Below are 19,864 nucleotides of genomic sequence, written 5' to 3'. Positions count from 1 at the left end.
TGGGGTCTTAGTCCTACTTTTTATTTGCATAAAAAGTTTTGGAACCCCTGTACTACTGCAAGAAAAGCACACAAGGAAATATAAATATCAATGAGTTATTATCTCATTAGTTTTACATTGCAGAAATATATTTAAAGCGCACGTGATATTTGATGATTCCGGATTAATATTACAGAAATATGAATAAACATTGATAATACGCACACAATATTAATATCATGGACTGAACACTTTTGGTTCCTGCGGTTTTTCTCTGAAAAGCACGAGACTTCCGGTTACTGCACTGTGTGTGCTGTGTGTTGTTCACGCCTCTTCGTGCACTGTGTCCGGTCTGCGATTGGCTGAGCGCTCCGAAGAGCTGCGCTCTGATTGGACGGAGCCGCATCAACATTCGCCACCCATGTGCTCGGCATGTGAACCTGCTGTTTTTCTCACTCGAGTTCGCGCGCAGCTATCAGCGTATTTACGGTAGATTTAAAACGTGTTTTTATCAAACAGCTTTTTAACTTCTGTGATGCATCTTGTTTAAATCAGCAAACTTCTACATCTTAGACTAACATCTCTCTCAGTGACTACTGACTTTCAGTTCAGTACTTTACTCAATAATACTCAATAAGCTCACACAACAACAACAACGACAACAACAATAAAAACCCCTTTCCCAGTGGAGAAACATTTTAAGGACATGTTTATGATCACAGCACAGATTTATTTCAGGAATATATTTAAGGATGTAAATAGTAGACACATTTGTTAAATTTGTAGCAGAAAATTAATTTATTAGATCCACTAAAGCATTTCTCTCTTCCAGAAACCCAAACCAGAAACACTGCTAAATTCAAAAGAATACTTTAATTAGTTTCATTAAATTGCATTATATTTAAATTGACTTGATTTACACTAGATTAGATTAAACTGATTTCCATTCAGGCATGTATCTGATATACAATTACTATTATATATATATATATATATATATATATATATATATATATATATATATATATATATATATATATATATATTATTGTATCTAATAAATTAGAATAGAACCATGGTTCAATTTAATCAACTAAAATTTCAATTAGTATTTAACTGATACCTCAGTAAATCCAGTAAATGTTTCACATCTGGGGTTTGTTTTTTGTTTTGTTTTTTGGACATCGTAGAGAATTTTTCATTTTTCTCTATAGCCAAGATTCTCAAAGCAGCCCATGTGATATAGATATATATATATATATATATATATATATATATATATATATATATATATATATATATATATATATAAATAATATATATTCCATTACAGTGGTGGAAATCACAGTCCAAATTATTATATTTATTTTTCAGTTCATAGAGTTATTAACCTCTTTGAATGCTCATTTAAATTAATAACTCTAAAACAAAAAGAGAAATGTATAAATAATCAGTCTAAAAGTTCAGTAGTTAGAATATGTCCATAAAATAAATCAGTAGCACTTTACAATAAGGTCCACAAATAAGCTTATCTTAAAATATGTACTAATTAATCCACAATGTGGGATTAATACATGCACTAATCATTAGCATATCAGGAAATAATGAAGCGTGTACCTTAACAGGAAAGCAGTCACGTGAGAATAAATATGAATAATTAGAATAGTTTAACATATATAGATATACCTGTTTTTTAACACACACTTTATTTAGTATTCTAGATTTGCGGTACCCTATTAACCCTTACCCGGTGGGTGGGGGGCTGTGCGCGTTTTATACCGGGATTACGGTGGAGAGTCACTGCGCGGTTCCTCAGCTGATATGACATAAAGCTCCACATTAAAGCCGCATCAGTTCTCCTGCTCTTTCACAGTCAGAAGCGGCATGTGAGCTCCACCAGCATGAACTCCACTGAAGATATCACTTTAACCCCGGTAGCTCTGCCCCGGGAGCTCGCGCAGAACCCGCTGCATAAGATATGGATGCCGTGCAAGAACGGACTTCCGGAAAAGCACATTTCCCAGAGAAGAGGTGGGTAGAAATGTATGTGTGTGTGTGTGTGTGTGTCACCACCACTGAAACCCACGCGTTTAAGAACTTATTGTTTTTATAGAAATTCTAGCGCGCGAGTGTGTGTGTTTTTGTGTAATAATAATCACTTTGTCGCCTGGAAGAATGTAAACCGGCGCGCGCTCCCGCTCACAGGAGGCCCGGGGTGTGATGCAATCAACTTCAGATCCGTTTCAGTCCTCTTCTCTGGGAAAACTGTTTAGCTATGCTCAAAACAGTCGCTGGAAGTCGTCAGATTGTGTCAGAGACTAATTTGCATATTCAATTGTGGTCAGTGATTGGTCGGTGGGAACAGTGCTGGTCAGTGATTGGTCGGTGGAAATAGCGCTGGTCAGTGATTGGTCAGGGGGAACAGCGTGGGTCAGTGATTAGTTGGTGGGAACAGCGCTGATCAGCGCTATTCCCACCGACCAATCACTGATCAGTGATTGGTCGGTGGCTTTACACACTGGTGGTGGAGGAAGTGAACCTGCTCCTTCTGGATCTGTTCAAAAAGTTGCAGGATTTGTTTTTATTTTTATTTTAAAGAAGTCATAAAGGAGGTCTGAAAAGTCATCAAATTAGTGACAGTCACTAAGTGGGTCATTCTGTGTCTGATGTTTCAGGATTCCAGATCTGAGTTCTGTCACTGAGTTCAGGGTCTGGATGCATTTAATAGTGCTCAGGTGTGTCCTCATTTACACCTGAACACACCTGACATTAACCTGCATCCTGGTTGAACAGGTCACAGGCCTGTAAAGCCGCTTTGTGACGATGTCCCAGTGTGAACAGGGTCAAATGTGTCTTGAAGACGCACTGTGATCGGATCTAATCACATTCGGAGGTGGTCTGGGGCGCATACGGCCACATCGCGTCTGTAGGGTGAACACGGTTTGGTCTTCAGGACAACAACGAAGGACCAACTAATCAATTGTGTCATTGCCCTCGCTGGAAAATACGTAATCATTGTGATAATCATTGTTCGGAAGCGGTACTGAGCGGTACTGTATGACGCTTGTACAGTAGCACTACTTGTATTGTTCTCCGATTGATATCGCTTTGCTTGTATTTCCTCATTTGTAAGTCGCACGGGATAAAAGTGTCTGCTGAATGAACAAATGTAAATGTACCGAACGGACCCGGTCGGTACTGAGTGGTAGAGCTTTACGCCACTAGGTTACTGGTATGCTGTTTATTTTAAACCAGTAAAGGTGTTGAAACCGAAACAGTAACATCCTCTGATGCTGAGAACAAGGCATGTAAATGTCTGTATGAGTTCCAGTTTACATGAACATGATCTGAGCAGAGCAGAAGAAAAGATAATGACATCTGCAACCCAGCCAGTGATAGCGTAGCTGTCTCTCCCCTCGGCTAGCGTGCGTCGTTCGTGGTGTTTCTGTGAACCTTTAAGATTGAGAGAGTGGGTCCAGGTAATCCAGCAGGAGTTTCATCTCTGAGTGGTGTAGAGAGCGAGCAGGAGCTGATGACCGGTCTACTGTGGAGGCCAATTCGTTGATGTATGTATTGAATGGTGTCGGATTAAACATCAGCCCTGTCTCACTCCACACTCCTGTCTCAGTCCACACTCATGAAAGATGAAATTTGTTCGTTTGTTGCTAATTCTTATTCCACACTTGTTTCCTGTGTACACGGTGTTAATGAGATCATACGAGTTATTCCTACACCACTTTCCAATATTTTATAAAACAAGCCGTTATGGCAAATGGAGTCAAAAGCCTTTCTGAAGTCAATAAAAGTCTCTCTCTCTCTCTCTCTCTCTCTCTCTCTCTCTCTCTCTCTCTCTCTTTCTCTCTCTCTCTCTCTCTCAGTTTGCATGACTAACTGTCCCACCCTCATAGTGACTGTGGGGTTGCCAGCTAGAGGAAAGACCTACATCTCTAAAAAACTCACTCGATACCTCAACTGGATTGGTGTTCCCACTAAAGGTACTTTTAAAAAGTTCTCTTGAAGTTCTCCATTGTTCCTCACTCCTCCCAAAACTGTTTTTATGGGTGATTATATTTAACTTTCACACACTGCAGCAATAGAGTAAAAAGTTCTGGTTACGTTGCACTTTCCTGAAGTGTAGAAGTTCCATTACAGAATAAGTTCCATCTCTGAAAGGAGACATTTACGTTTATTCATACACAAACATTTAACTGAAGACAAAAGTTCATCATCTGTTCATTTCACTTCCTCTCTGAGTGAGAAAAATCACATCTTTAATACTTATTATTATTATTATTATTGTGTGTGTGTGTGTGTGTGTGTGTGTGTGTGTGTATATAGAGTTTAATGTTGGACAGTACCGGAGGGAGTGTATGAAAGTCTACAGGAACTTTGAGTTTTTCCGTCCTGATAATGAAGAGGGACTAAAGATCAGGAAGTAAGATGACATGCTCTATCTGTTTGTCTTTATGGTGTTGAGTAATTTAGTATTTTTCGAGACTGTGTGTGTGTGTGTGTGTGTGTGTGTGTGTGTGTGTGTGTGTGTGTGTGTTTCAGACAGTGTGCTCTGACTGCTCTGAATGATGTGAGACAGTTCCTCGGTGTGGACGGAGGACAAGTGGCTGTGAGTGAAATGAATACATGGACTATAAATGTCCACATCTTTATTTTTACTCTTCAGGAAATTTAAAGCTGATGTGTTTATTATAATTTATTCGGCAGGTGTTTGATGCTACAAACACGACGAGAGAGAGAAGGAAAATGATCATGAGATTTGCTGAACAAAATGGTTACAAGGTGCAAACAATCCAGCAGCTTTATTTAATACTGATTACAGAACAAGACGACGCGGTGTTTAAACTCCTCCTGAACTATAAATACACATTATTTTCATATCTGTGTTACAGGTGTTTTTTGTTGAGTCAGTGTGTGACGATCCGGAGGTTATTGCTCAGAACATTGTTGTAAGACCATTCATTACAGAGAATTTCTTTAAACTTTACACTTTTACTCATGAATAATTACGAATAATAGTGTATAAAAATGCATCGTGTGTGTGTGTGTGTGTGTGTGTGTGTGTGTGTGAGAGCAGCAGGTAAAGTTGAACAGTCCTGATTATATTGACTGTAACACTGAGGAGGCCGTTCAGGACTTTATGGAGAGGATTAGATGTTATGAGAACTTGTACGAGCCACTGGACGAGGTGTTGGACCGGTCAGAACATCTTCACTTTCATAATTATTAATATAATTATCATTTAGATATTTAATGTTTTCTCATCTTCACTTTTTCATCTCCAAAGATCTTTCATCTTTATCTTCAGAAATGTAGATTAGATGAAAACTGTAAGATTAAAGGTGTAGTTAGACAAGGCAGGGGTTTTGTAATACTGTTGAGGTGTGTGTGTGTGTACACGTGCTGTTACAGGGACCTGTCCTACATTAAGGTGATGGATGTGGGGATGCGATATTTAGTAAACCGTGTGATTGACCACGTTCAGAGTCGCATCGTTTATTACCTGATGAATATTCACATCGCTCCACGCTCCATCTACCTCTGTCGCCATGGCGAGAGCGAACTCAACATCCGGGGCCGCATCGGGGGCGATTCAGGACTGTCCCCCCGTGGCAAGCAGGTGTGTGTGTGTGTGTGTGTGTGTGTGTGTGTGTGTGTGTGTGTGTGTCTGTGCACACCACAAACACAAGCAGCTTTACTGAGTTCTTTACATCCTCCTGTTAGTTTCATGTCATTATATTTCTGTTAATGTCAGGTAAAACTAGAGCTGCAACAACTAATCGATAAAATCGTTAATAATCGATTATGAAACTCATTGTAAGGAATCTCATTATGGATCAGTCGCTCTGCACGCGGTACATTTAATCATTACATTACTTCTGTTCCGAAAACATGCTTCGGAGAGTAAATACTAAAGATGTGTCCCAAATGCATTATATACTCCACCGTCTAATGCAGTGATTTCGCGGACCCCTAGTGGTCAGTGGTGTAATTGTAGAGGGTCCGTAGGAAAGGAAAGTTTTAAAAACGTTTAAATAAAGTTTATTTTTATATATATATATATATATATATATATATATATATATATATATATATATATATATATATATATATATATATATATATATATATATATATATATATGTATGTGTGTGTGTGTGTGTGTGTGTGTATGTGTGTATATATGTATATATATGTGTGTGTATGTATGTGTGTGTGTGTGTGTTAAAAAAAAATTGTTAAATGTATCAAAACATATTCAAATGAGCTGTTTTAAAATTAATCAATTTGGTTATTCACAAATCACATGAGCTGACATTCATTGATGGATTTATTTACAAATGAAATGATAATTTGCAAAAACCTGAGTGGTAGAGAAGTTCAAGTGTCGCATTGATGGATAAAATAAACAAAGGATAATTCAGAGAGTCAAATTAAATGTCACACCAACAATAAAATGTAAAAAATAAAATCTTGAAATGTTTTGATTCAATTTTAATGTTAATATTATTAGTGTGAAATATTAATAAAATAAAGAAACGTGTATATAGAAGTGACTGTTTAATATATAGACTATAATTGTTGTGGAGTGTGGCCGGTCCTTGTGGATTGTTCGAAATATGCTAGGGCTCCAGAGCTCAAAAAAGGCTGAGAACCACTGGTCTGCTGTATGAATTTTAGAAAGGTAATATCGTCTCAAATGGAACACATTAGTTTTTGAAAGTTTGTTCCCCATCCGATTAACCGAAAAATAAATAAATAAATAATGGTTAGTTGCAGCCCTAATTTAAATTAATTTTCTGTAAATTTTGTCGCAGTTCTAAAAAAAAAAAATTATTATAGAGAATGAAGTTTAAACCTCAAAATTATTTTTTTAATCACTGATTTGGTTCCAGCTGGTTATCACACACACAAATTATGGCGTTAATGATGTCAATTTTACTGTAGTCATGGTAACCGTTCCAGTCCCCACTCGGGTTAAAATAAACCAGAACCTCAGAAGTTCTGTTAGTTCCTGTTTGATTGTTGATTGTATTGTGTGTTCGTGTTACTCACACAGACGTGTGTGTGTGTGTGTGTGTGTGTGTGTGTGTGTGTGTGTCTCTCTCTCTCTCTCTCTCTCTCTCTCTCTCTCTCTCTCTCTCTCTCTCTCTCTCTCAGTTTGCTGCGTGTTTGGGGAAATTCATTCAGGAACAGAACATAAAGGATCTGAAAGTTTGGACGAGTCAAATGAAGCGAACCATCCAGACTGCAGAGGCACTCAGTGTTCCCTACGAACAGTGGAAAGCTCTTAATGAGATTGATGCTGTAAGGAGTGTGTGAGAGAGTGTGTGAGAGAGATGAATGCCATGCTCTGTCCTGAAGTGTGTGTTTGAGGGCTTCTTTATACTTGTGTGTTGAGGTGAATTTGAGTTATGATTTAGAGAATGGGATTCTGGGTAAATGTGGTATAGAAACACACTGTGCAATGCTCTGTGTCCACTGGTCTCCAGGATAATGCTGATTGGTTGATTGACAGGTGTGTCCAGTTGCAAGCCCAGAAATGTTTACTTTTCTTCTGTAGGTTTTATTACAGTTTCAAAGTAATATTGTTCGGAGTACATCTTGTTTGAGGAATTAAACTATAAACAGTGAAGTGTAAACACTTCATGATGTAAACATCCCCCACTACCCCTAACCTCACTGCTTTTAGAAAGTGTAGTGTGGTGAACATCTCCTACGTAACGGTTATGGGACACCATACTTTACTTTCTTCTTCTAACCCATCTTCAGCAGAGCCATAGTGTGTAAACCGCAGCAGCACCATGAACATTAAATCAGTTTTATCATCAGCGTTCTGTGGCTGATAGAATTGTGGATTTTAACTGTCTTTAAATTAAAACGCTTCACTACACAAGCCGCTCGATTCGACGAGTGAAATCCACTTCAGTAGCAATTCACCTGCTTTATAATTAATCACACAAGCTTTCTCTTATTTCCCCAGCACTGTTACTCCTGACTTATCGTACATTTATTATTTATTATATACTCTGTGTGTGTGTTTATTTGTACCCTGAAACAGAACTATGCTTTGTTTTTGCGGTGTGCTCTTTTCTGGGTTGGTTAATGTGGCACTGCCCCCTAGTGGACACACTAATGTTAGAATTGAGTATGAAGACTATGCGAGCTTACACACACAAAACCTCCTAATGTGCTGGCAAATGTATACTTCAGTCCTAAGTGCCTGCTCTGTCTTGGTGTGTGTGTGTGTGCGCGTGTGTAGGGCGTGTGTGAGGAGATGATGTATGAGGAGATACAGGAACATTATCCTCTGGAATTTGCACTGCGGGATCAGGACAAGTTCCGATATCGCTACCCTAAAGGAGAGGTACAGTGCTCACTCCACAGGGTCCTAAATTCCTCCCTCACAAACATACCTACTCGTGGGGTCCACAGTCAAAATATCATCATCATCATCATCATCATTAATGTCATATAATCTCATATACAGGCCTGTAAGTGTACATGGGTCAGTGATGAGATGTGCATATCATAGTGTACACAAACCAGTTTTATAGAAATGTGTGTGTGTGTGTGTGTGTGTGTGTGTGTGTGTGTGTGTGTGTGTGTGTGTGTGTGTGTGTGTGTGCAGTCATATGAGGATCTGGTGCAGCGTCTGGAGCCTGTGATTATGGAGTTGGAGAGGCAGGAGAATGTTCTGGTGATCTGTCATCAGGCCGTCATGCGCTGCCTCCTCGCCTACTTCCTGGACAAAAGTGCAGGTGAGAAACAAAAATCAGTAAATTAACTTTACTCCTTGCGCCATGATTTTAGGAAATAAGAGAATAAACAATATTGTGGATATCAGTTCTCACCAGTTGGACCTCCATGATTTTGCTGCTGTAGAAACCGTGAGTAAACATGGCTGAACGTCTGCATGGGTTTTACTTTGTTTTTTAGAGGAGTTGCCGTATCTGAAATGTCCCTTACACACAGTGCTGAAACTCACACCTGTGGCTTATGGTGAGCAAATGAACACACACACACACCCCCTCTGAAATTTACAGATCTCAGAAAAAGAATCTAGTTTTGTGCTGTTGTTTAATTCATTACCTCATTCAATACTTTACTGTTTATAAATGTTGAAGAAACTTGCTGTTAAGACAGTAATAAAGTAATAAATAATGTGTACATATAAACAGTGCTGAGCAGCAGTTAATTGGTCATTAATAGACGGTGGTCTAAAGGTGTGGTTTTCCTGTGTTTGTGTTTGTTAGGCTGTAAAGTGGAGTCGGTGGGTCTGAATGTGGAAGCAGTGAACACACACAGAGACAAACCTGAGGTACGCTGCAGAACCACATGCTCTGGATTCAGTTCTGTCTGGGTGGGAGGCCAGTGGTGGGTGTCTGTGAGCTCATATATAAGGAAGAGGGCAGATGGGCAGATAACACCTCCCCCTGACTGTGTTACACCTCCACACCTCTCTGTGATGGACAGCAGCTCGAATAAATACAGCCCAGTGTCTCAGAGGAGGCGTGTGTTAGCCTTCACCCTCCCTGGCTGCTAGCCGCCATATGACAGGGTAGCAGGTGCCCGGGGGAATCATAATCATAATCAGTACTCGGTATTCGGTATTCAGTACTCCGTATTAGCCATGACCCTGATGACGGTGGTGTCGCACACAGGCCACTTTGAGTCCATAAATATGGTGCTATGTTACGTGTAGTCCATACTAATTAAAACAGTGTCACATGTGTTTGTTTATGAAGTCTTAGCAGTGAGTGTGAATCGTGTGTGTGTGTGTGTGTGTGTGTGTGTGTGTGTGTGTGTGTGTGTGTCCTCCTGGTGTGAGTAAATAATGAATACACAGTCGGTTGTCACACTGCTGCTGTCTCCTTTTTCTGAACAGAACGTGGATGTGTCTCGTCTGGCTTCGGAGGCGCTACTCACCGTCCCTGCACACCAGTGAACACTCACACACTCTCTCACTCTCACACACACACACACACACACACACACACACACACACACTCCTGTTTACTCCTTAATAATAATCCTTCATTATCCTCCTGTAACACTGTGAAGGATTTGTACTTTTCGTCATAATAATCAAACTGTGATGACTGGAATCCAGTCCTGTAGTTAACACGTGTGTGTGTGTGTGTGTGTGTGTGTGTGTGTGTGTGTGTGTGTTACACTGAGATTTACACACACAGGATGCATGTACATGATGGTGAGCTTGTGCAACTGAAACATTTATCTTCCTCATTTTTCTACATTTTCCTGATGTTTACATTTTTTTTTTTTCAAAATGTTGAAACGGCATTTTTTTGTTGTTGAGGGGAAAAATAAAAAAAAAATCCACTGTGCCAAAAGCAAAACTTTATTTAGAGCCTTAATATGTGAGTTTCTTTTTGGTTTAACAACAACATAGTTGGAGATTTTAACCCTTTAACCCCGCTCTGGTTTCTCATTGCTGTAAAGGGGAACGTCTCCAGATTCAAATCTGATGAGAGTGAGGAGTTCAGTTTTTGGATAAAAAATGTGAAATAAAGAGAGAAAGAAAGATCACAATCAAATAAAATTTGATTTGAATTTGGACACAAAGAGCTTTTATTTTGGTGATGAACATCATCCCAAGTTTCTGATTTATGTTCTGTTTATATTTAACTGTAACACAAATGTATAGTATATTTACAGTCTGTATAAAGAATACACAAAAACCGTGTTCACAAACATGCCTGTGTGTGTGTGTGTGTGTGTGTGTGTGTGTGTGGTGTCTTAAACATTCCACAGAGACGCAGAAACTGTGAGAAGGAAATAAATAAAACTCATTTTTTTCACGTTGAGAGAAAGTGGTGTACAGATTTATTCCTCAGCTGTTTGTTATAATTTTACAGTGAAGCCAGAACTCAGATCATCTTCATCTTCATCATCATCACTGCTCTTTATCTTTACCGTGTCTCACCTTCTGGATGTATGTAAATGTATGTATTACTTTCCCATGCGCACAAGTCTTCAGCGCTGCTTCATGAATGGGCCTTAAATCAGGACTAAAACATCTGGATCTGACGCTTAAACGCACTTTTATGTGTATTTTATGTTCGGGTTTCTCTGTTTAACATTTAGTAGTGTTTATGAAAATAAAGCGTTTCTTATGAGAAATGTAACACTCGTGACTCAGTTCACTGAAACATGTAAAAAAATAGTTTGAATAAAGTGAATTAACAAGCTCTGTTTTCAGTCTATTACTGATATTAACACAGGATAATAGTTTTGGTGTGTTACAGCATTGCATCATGCACACAGGCAGCATGTGTATAAATGTGTTTAAATAAGTGTATAAAGGCACACTGATAAATAATTTCAGTAAAAAAAGCACGCCACATAATTAACACTAAGTGACAAAAACAGTGCAAAAACTCCATCAGGATTAATTACAGTGTCTGTGTGAAATGTCTGGAACATTCCTGAATACACGATTTAAAAAAGTGAAAACTATCACACGTGTTCTAACAGCTGCTATGTCAAAGTCTACTGACATCTGGATTTATTATAAACCTTTTCATCCATAAAATCAGAGGCTTTATTTATAAAGATGTGCATTAAATGAATCCTAAAGATAGACATGATTATGATATAAAAGGTTTCTGTGCACACAGGGAATGGAACGGCGCGGTACATTTTTAAATAGTCCTTTCACAAATCACTGTAAAGTAGACGGTTTATAAACGAAGTTCTGGTTTATAAATGAGGTTCTGGTGTGGTGAGGAACACGGTTCAGTACCAGCGCTCTGCAAACAGGGAAAAAGTACAAATGCACATCAAAAATATAAATGTGTTAGAAAAAACACTAACACAATAACCCTATAAAAACCTCATCCTTTAAGGCTGCATCCGGATTAATCACACACACACTATTTCCTGTCTCCGTCCATCAGGCAGGCTGCTGTGGATTAATATTGAGGTGGGCAGGGTTTCCCAGTAGACCAATCCGCTGCTTGTGCTTCCTTTGTTCAGTCATCTATACACAACACACACATAATCAATGTAAACACACACCTACACACAGTGTTAACACACACGTATATAAACACAATTAGTGTGTAACACACACACCTGCTCTTTGAGCTCTGTGAGCTGATTGGTCAGATTGGTGACGAGTCTCATGGTGGACTCAAGTTTATCCTGCAGGGAGCGAAGTTCGTTCTGTTCTCCTTCTGAGTCACTGCTCACCAGAGACATCGCTCTCATACGGGGGAACCAGTCCAGATTGTGTTCCTGTCTCAGAGAGAGAGAGAGAGAGAGAGAGAGAGAGAGAGAGAGAGAGAGAGAGAGAGAGAGAGAAAGGAAAGAAGAAAACAGCACAAAATTAACTTGCACTTCTTTTCTCTCCTCAGTGACTGTATGTGTTTCACTTCAGTTCATCATGCTAAAGTCAAGCTCCTGAATTTAAACTAAATATGTTTACGCATTCAGCAGACTGAGTTATCCAGAGCAACTAACAGAAGTGCTTTACAGTTTCTAACAAAATCACATCCTCCAACTATAGACCTATATCAAATCTCCCTTTATCTCCAAGATCTTAGAAAAGGTTGGACACAGCAGCTCTGCTCGTACTTACATAGGAACAACATTCATGAAATGTATCAGTCAGGATTTAGACTTCATCATAACACAGAGACAGTGTTAGTTAAAGTAGTAAATGACCTTCTGCTGACCTCTGATCAGAAGATACGACCACATCATCCCGATCTTATCCACACTGCATTGGCTCCCAGTGAAATCTCACACTGATTATAAAATACTATTATTAACCTATAAAGCACTGAATGGTCTCGCACCACAGTACCTGAGAGAACTTTTGGTCTTTTATGATGGGCCACGCCTACTTAAATCAAAAGATGCAGGCTATTTGTTGGTACCTGGAATAGTGAAGGCTACAGCAGGGGGAAGAGCTTTCTCTTATAGAGCCCCACAGTTATGGAACAGTCTTCCTATTAGTGTTGGGACTCAGACACAGTCTCGGTGTTTAAGTCCAGACTGAAAACATATTTGTTTACTCAAGATTTTAGTGAATAGTTTTTTCTTAGGTAAAGGAGCAGATCTAGAGGATCACAGGTAGAGAGTGTTGTGGTGAACTGGGATGTTGGATGCTGTCACACACACCCCCCCCACCCCACCCCACACATACACACAGACTTTCACACCTTCACCCAGGTGTGTTGATGGTGGAGTGACTGGCTGCATTATGTCCCAGGGAGTCCTCATGTCTGTGTTACCTTCTGGTTCTCTTGTTAAAGATCTCTGATTTTATCATCAGTACTTCAGTGTATTCATGCGACAGTCCTGATAAAAGTCTCCTCTCACCTTGATCATCTGAGCGACGTAGCTCTCCGGGCCGGTGTACTCCGTTGAGTCTTTCACACGCACCAGCACGATGAAGTACAGGTAGTGCCAGAGGTTGTGTTCCTCTTTAATGTGCTCTTCAAATGTCACTGTCTTGTTGTCAAACTTATCTCTCTCCAACCCTACACACACACTTCTTATTAATGACAGTTGAACCTTTACAAATTTAAGGCATCACATACGTACAAACAGTAGAATTTTTATTTTAATTATTTAAACAGTCATGTAAACTGCAATGAAAATCATACAGAAAATATCCCTAACCCTAAGTTGCTGAATTGAAACAGAATATAGAAACTGTGTGTGTGTGTGTGTGTGTGTGTGTGTGTGTGTGTGTGTGTGTGTGTATGTGTGTGTGTGGTATGTGTGTGTATGTGTGTGTGTGTGTGTGAGTGTATGTGTGTATGGGTGTGTGTGTGTGTGTGTATGGTGTGTGCGTGGTATGTGTGTGTGTGTGTGTCTGTATGTGTGTGTGTGTGTGTGTGGTATGTGTGTGTGTGGGGTGTATGTGTGCGTGTGTGTGTGTGGTATGTGTGTGTGTGTGTGTGTGTGTGTGGTATGGGTGTGTGTATGTGTGTGTGTGTGTGTGTGTGTGTGTGTGTGTGTGTGTGTGCGCGTGGTGTGTGTGTGTGTGGTGTGTGTGTGGTATGTGTGTATGTGTGTGTGTGTATGTGTGAGTGCATGTGAATGTGTGTATGGGTGTGTGTGTGCGTGTGCGTGGTATGTGTGTGTATGTGTGTGTGTCTGTATGTGTGTGTGGTATGTGTGTGTATGTGTGTGTATATGTATGTGTGTGTATGTGTGAGTGTATGTGTATGGGTGTGTGTGTGTGTGTGTATGTATGTGTGTGTGTGTGTATGTGTGTGTGTGTGTGTGTGTGTGTGTGTGTGTGTGTGTATGTGTGTGTGTGTATGGGTGTGTGTGTATGTGTATGTGTGTATGGGTGTGTGTGTGTGTGTGTGTGTGTATGTGTATGTGTGTATGTGTGTGTGTGTGTATGTGTGTGTGTGTGTGTGTGTGTGTGTGTATGTGTATGTGTGTATGGGTGTGTGTGTGTGTGTGTATGTGTGTGTGTGTGTGTGTGTGTGTATGTGTGTGTGTGTGTATGGGTGTGTGTGTGTATGTGTGTGTGTGTGTGTGTGTGTGTGTATGTGTGTGTGTGTATGGGTGTGTGTGTGTGTGTGTATGTGTGTGTGTGTGTGTGTATGTGTGTGTGTGTGTGTGTGTGTATGTGTATGTGTGTGTGTGTATGTGTATGTGTGTATGTGTGTGTGTGTATGTGTGTGTGTGTGTGTGTGTGTATGGGTGTGTGTGTGTGTGTATGTGTGTGTGTGTGTGTGTGTATGGGTGTGTGTTCTCACCACATATAAAGCAGGTGGTCTTCAGCACTTCTTCTTTTCTCTGTTTTTCACTTCTCAGGTCAGCAAACGTGTCGATGATGACACCAAAGATCAGATTCAACACAATGATGATGACCAGGAAGAAGAACAGCAGGTCGTAAATCACTCTTGCAGCAAACAAGGGCTCCTGAAACACACACACAAAAACACACACACATTCATACTGCACTACCTGGTTTTACTCTAATTATAGCTCTGATAGTGAGACAGTGAGAGGGGAGATAACTGGGCTGGTAACGTTCTCTGGTCAACAACTTAAATCTGAGAAACTAAATACTAACTCTCTCACTGAGCATTACTAACCGTGTAGTTAGTCTATTTTACTACATTGTGTGTGTATAATACCTCTTTTGAAGGTTTGCGTAGGACGTCCCCGACTCCTCCTCCACTCCTCAGACCGTGGCTCAGAACAGTGATCATACACATCCACAGAGAGTCACACGCTCTCTCAACATCATCTACACACACACACACACACACACACACACACTGTCAATGATGAAATATTGTACAAATGTTCAGAATATTTAAATAGAAAATCTATTTTCAGCGGTCTAATGTAAATCTACTGAAACAGTTCCTAAATTTTATGAGCACAGACTGGAGCTTGTGCTGATGTCTGGATGAGGAATATATATATATAAATGAAAAGAAATTCAGCTTAAAGGAAATTGACACTCTGTGTACTGTATACTGCAACTTTATGATGTTAATTAATTACTACTCATTACTCATTTAATTGCTATTTATTTAAGACACAAAATAAACTGAAATAATTTTTACCTTCCTCTGTGCTCACAGACAGACACGTCTCGTTCTCCAACACACACGAACCATCAGACAGGAAACTGCTCGCTTGATTCACCCCCTCCTCTACACACACACACACACACACACACACACGCACACACGTACACGCACACACCCACACACACGCACGCACACGTGCAGACATGGACATGCACATGGACATGCACACACACACACACACACAGAGGATCAGAATTCAGCATTAGGGTTGTGTATATCAATAACTTCTGTGTGTTTTCTAGTTTAACAGAAGATTCATTCTTTTTCGCTAAACTATTTTTTGCAATTTGAGAAAAAGTACAATTATGCACTTATCATTTACAATAAAATTATAGTGACTGTGTGTGTGTGTGTGTGTGTGTGTGTGTGTGTGTGTGTGTGTGTGTGTGCAGTGTACCCAGAGTGGCGTTAGAGATACGGTCCACCTCCAGTATAAAATCATCTTTAAAGAAGATGTAGCCCACGATGGAGAAGAGATAAACCAGGATGAGTCCCAGTACAGCAGTGAGGACGATGGAGCGACCGTTTCTCGTCACACTTTTAATAACGTTCAGCAACGTTTCCTCTCTGTTCACCAGGTCAAACAACTACACACACACACACACACACACACACACACACACACATAAAATACACAATACACAGGTCAGTGACTCACAGTGTTACTCAGCAGTACATAGGCTCTGCATAGGTTTTATGCATTTTAATGTTTCAGGATTAAAGAAATATGGTGAGGTCAAAGGTTAAAGTTAAGGTTGACTGAAAGGTCACCAGTAAGCTGTAGAAGAAGACGTGTCCACAGAGGCCCAGTGTACAGATGAGAAGATAAAGCAGGTGAAAGAGGAACTCCCTGTCCATCACCATGGCTCTGTAACCACGTGTAAATGTCCCTCTGTTTCCCACAAAACTCATGAGGAACACGATCTTATTACACACCTGAAAATACACAACACACATTATATACAAAATTGCAGACATGCAGAAACACTGTTTGTGCATCAGTGTGTTACAGCGAGTTAGAGTGTGTTACAACGAGTCAGAGTGTGTTACAGCGAGTCAGAGTGTGTTACAGCGAGTCAGGGTGTGTTACAGCAAGTCAGAGTGTGTTACAGCGAGTCAGAGTGTGTTAAAGCGAGTCAGAGTGTGTTACAGTGAGTCAGAATGTGTTACAGAGTGTGTTACAGCGAGTCAGAGTGTGTTACAGCGAGTCAGAGTGTGTTAAAGCGAGTCAGGGTGTGTTACAGCAAGTCAGAGTGTGTTACAGCGAGTCAGAGTGTGTTACAGCGAGTCAGAGTGTGTTACAGCGAGTCAGGGTGTGTTACAGCAAGTCAGAGTGTGTTACAGCGAGTCAGAGTGTGTTAAAGCGAGTCAGAGTGTGTTACAGTGAGTCAGAATGTGTTACAGAGTGTGTTACAGCGAGTCAGAGTGTGTTACAGCAAGTCAGAGTGTGTTAAAGCGAGTCAGAGTGTGTTACAGTGAGTCAGAATGTGTTACAGAGTGTGTTACAGCGAGTCAGAGTGTGTTATAGCGAGTCAGGGTGTCTTACATTGAGTCAGAGAGTGTTATAGTAAGTCAGAGCATGTTACAGTGAGCCAGAGTGTGTTACAGGGTGTCAGAGAGTGTTACAGAGAGTCAGAGTGTGTTACAGCGAGTCAGAGTGTGTTACAGCGAGTCAGAATGTGTTACAGAGTGTGTTACAGCGAGTCAGAGTGTGTTACAGCGAGTCGGAGTGTGTTACAGCGAGTTAGAGTGTTACAGCGAGTTAGAGTGTGTTACAGTGAGTCAGAGTGTGTTACAGTGAGCCAGAGTGTGTTACAGGGTGTCAGAGTGTGTTACAGCCAGTAAGAGTGTGTTACAGCGAGTCAGAGTGTGTGTGTTAGTGTGATTTGCAGCTACACAGAGCTAATGTTATAGAAAATTTATCAACATCTCCTAACTGGAGAATTCAACAACACTGTAATATGTTTGTGTGTTTTATGTATGAACTTGCCCAAAAGTTTAGGTTTTCATTTGTGAAAAGATGTAAAAACACAAACGCTGATCATACGTGTACCAGTTTCACAGAGTCTTTGTTAATAATGTGTTCAGAATGTTGTTCAAACATTCAGTTTAATTTGTTACAAGCATGGACTTTCCATTTTGTTATTGTTTCTGGTGGCTCCGGTTTGGGTCAGATCTTGTGTGAAATGTGCAGTGAGGTGTTGGAGGTCTGTGTGCACATACGTTAAAGGCTCCCAGCAGAGACAGCATGTGATGCAGGCCTAATGAGAACCCTAGGCGCAGGACGAAAGAGATAACTAGAACCCTCACTGCATTCGGACTGGGACACAGTAACACAAACACCAACGAGCCAAACACACACCCCCACAGTAACAGAGACACTGATGGCTCCAAGTGACCTGGAACAAACACACACACACACACACACACACACACACACACATATATCACACACTGTATACTGAACATTTACAGGATTCCTGCTGCAGTGTTTTAGACAGTTCTGGCTGTGTGTTCTCTGCTGGTATGGGAAGTGGTGATGATGATGATGATGATGATGATCACTCACTATCGCTTACACTCTCCAGTGGATAGAAAAACGCCACCAGCACATTAATCAGCACAGCCAGGTTAAATGACACATTACTCCAGAACGACATGTTCCTACTGCACCAGTACAACACCGGCTGGGCTGAAAAACACACACACAAAAAAAATTGATAGCACTTTAAAAGTAAAACCTCAGTAAACAGTATAAAACATATGACAGTCCATATATTACTGAATTATGTATCCATGAAACCAGCGCCAGAACATATTTCATGAATCTTACAGAACTCTCAGTCTTTCTATCCGTATCCAGGTCCAAAGCCAGGACACACAGCTCTGTGTTTGAACTGGTTTTACTTTCGTGGTTCTGTTTGATTAACCTCTCCCCGCTCACTGACTACTAGATTGTGCTTCTACTTATATCCACCTTCCTCCATTTCCTCATACTTCCCATCATTGTCATCCTTTTACAAAACTCATATCTAACGTCTAGCATTTTTATCCACTTTATTATTAACATGACTAATATTTGGGAAGTGTTAGATTTGACAATTTAATTAAAATAAATTTAGGTAAAAATTTAAATAATTTTTTTCTCTTTTGGCCAAAAACCAAAAGTGCTGTTTTTGACCATTTTCATCTCCGAAATATTAGTGGCACTCCTAATAAATCTCTTTAACTGATGTTATATATATATATATCCATGTGTAATATTAGATAAGTGGAACACACACTGATAGATTTTATTTCACATTAATAAACTCAAAATATTCTCCATTTATCATGACAAAAAACAAGGAAGTTATTTCATTTCATCTAGCTAATGGGAAAAATGGAGTAGAGACGAGAGCACAGGCTGAGACATTACTAATGTGAGATGAGGGAAAGGGCGCGGGGCTTCCAGGGGGACAATTAATATCAGACAAAACATTTATGCAACTTTCAATCATTCCAGATTTTTGAGTGATAAGTCAACACACACACACACACACACACAGACACACACACACGTGCGCACACACACACACACACACACACAGACACACACACACACGTGCGCACACACACACACACACACACACAGACACACACACACATGTGCGCACACACACACACACACACGGGGCCTATACCTCGAAGTTTTTTCTGCCACCTCATCTCACTGTACAGGTCGTCTGCTCTGAGGAAGAAGTCATTGATTTTGCTGCCCTGCTCGTCTCTCTCTGTGCTGTAATACACACGCAGTTTCGACTCGTTTGTCAGGAATGAGCAGATATGTGGGACCGGAAACACAATCTGCTCCATGGTGCGGTCCTGACGGACAATCTGCACACACACACACACACACACACACACACACACACACACACACACACACATAATTAAACAAAGTGATCACAGCCTAGAAAATAAATAATCTGTTTAGTCTACACTGTTTAGTCTATATACTCTCACTACAATACCGTACTGAATCAGATAAACTTAAAGGTGACAGCTTAAAGGAAAACCCAGTGTGATATGGTGTGACTCTACCCCCATCCACAGGGCACAAGAGCTTACTGAATGGTGTGGTGAGGATGACGAAGGTGTAAATCACACGCTATATGTCCTTCACACTCACCACATCTCTGTACTTATGTTCCATCACTGTGCTTGGTTTTCATATTTAAGCCTTTACTTTCTTCAAATTTGAGTTTATATATAAAGAGCATGTGTGGACAGTC

At 40.3% G+C, this 19,864-nt stretch overlaps 2 protein-coding genes across 13 annotated transcripts in view; one reads left to right on the top strand and one right to left on the bottom strand.

The window, feature by feature from the left end:
- Positions 1 to 1,768: 1,768 nt before the first annotated feature.
- Positions 1,769 to 11,204, top strand: pfkfb4b (6-phosphofructo-2-kinase/fructose-2,6-biphosphatase 4b). Its single transcript, XM_053683877.1, has 14 exons — positions 1,769 to 2,010; positions 3,858 to 3,974; positions 4,318 to 4,414; positions 4,534 to 4,600; positions 4,699 to 4,773; positions 4,884 to 4,940; positions 5,069 to 5,190; positions 5,404 to 5,611; positions 7,153 to 7,299; positions 8,255 to 8,359; positions 8,624 to 8,753; positions 8,932 to 8,994; positions 9,249 to 9,313; positions 9,881 to 11,204. Exons 1-14 carry the CDS (start codon positions 1,881 to 1,883, stop codon positions 9,938 to 9,940), a joined length of 1,443 nt encoding a protein of 480 aa, XP_053539852.1. The 5' UTR covers positions 1,769 to 1,880; the 3' UTR covers positions 9,941 to 11,204.
- A 329-nt stretch (positions 11,205 to 11,533) lies between these two features.
- The window catches only part of itpr1a (inositol 1,4,5-trisphosphate receptor, type 1a), a 66,405-nt gene continuing 58,074 nt past the window's right edge, over positions 11,534 to 19,864 (bottom strand). For 11 of the 12 annotated variants that reach the window (XM_053683865.1, XM_053683866.1, XM_053683867.1 and 8 more), the window contains 11 exons: positions 19,274 to 19,466; positions 18,160 to 18,282; positions 17,814 to 17,989; positions 16,362 to 16,526; positions 15,988 to 16,177; positions 15,564 to 15,653; positions 15,126 to 15,238; positions 14,742 to 14,907; positions 13,342 to 13,502; positions 12,091 to 12,252; positions 11,534 to 11,995 (listed from right to left, as the gene is read on the bottom strand). In XM_053683865.1, the coding sequence (XP_053539840.1) occupies positions 11,909 to 11,995; positions 12,091 to 12,252; positions 13,342 to 13,502; positions 14,742 to 14,907; positions 15,126 to 15,238; positions 15,564 to 15,653; positions 15,988 to 16,177; positions 16,362 to 16,526; positions 17,814 to 17,989; positions 18,160 to 18,282; positions 19,274 to 19,466 (1,626 nt within the window). In that variant the 3' untranslated portion in view covers positions 11,534 to 11,908. Of the gene's footprint in view, positions 11,996 to 12,090; positions 12,257 to 13,341; positions 13,503 to 14,741; positions 14,908 to 15,125; positions 15,239 to 15,563; positions 15,654 to 15,987; positions 16,178 to 16,361; positions 16,527 to 17,813; positions 17,990 to 18,159; positions 18,283 to 19,273; positions 19,467 to 19,864 lie in introns of all 12 variants that reach the window. The other variant, XR_008397234.1, reaches the window with a different exon arrangement.

This window comes from Ictalurus punctatus, chromosome 11 (genome assembly GCF_001660625.3).
Source record: "Ictalurus punctatus breed USDA103 chromosome 11, Coco_2.0, whole genome shotgun sequence".
Taxonomy (NCBI): Eukaryota; Metazoa; Chordata; class Actinopteri; order Siluriformes; family Ictaluridae; genus Ictalurus; species Ictalurus punctatus.
Note: the sequence above shows the minus strand (reverse complement) of the source record. Positions and strands in the feature narration are given on the sequence as shown.

Coding starts and splice junctions, on each gene's coding strand:
- pfkfb4b (XM_053683877.1), top strand. CDS start 1,881: ATGAACTCCACTGAAGATATCACTTTAACCCCGGTAGCTCTGCCCCGG. Junction 4,415..4,533: donor GAGGGACTAAAGATCAGGAA/GTAAGATGACAT, acceptor TGTGTGTTTCAG/ACAGTGTGCTCTGACTGCTC. Junction 8,360..8,623: donor ATCGCTACCCTAAAGGAGAG/GTACAGTGCTCA, acceptor GTGTGTGTGCAG/TCATATGAGGATCTGGTGCA.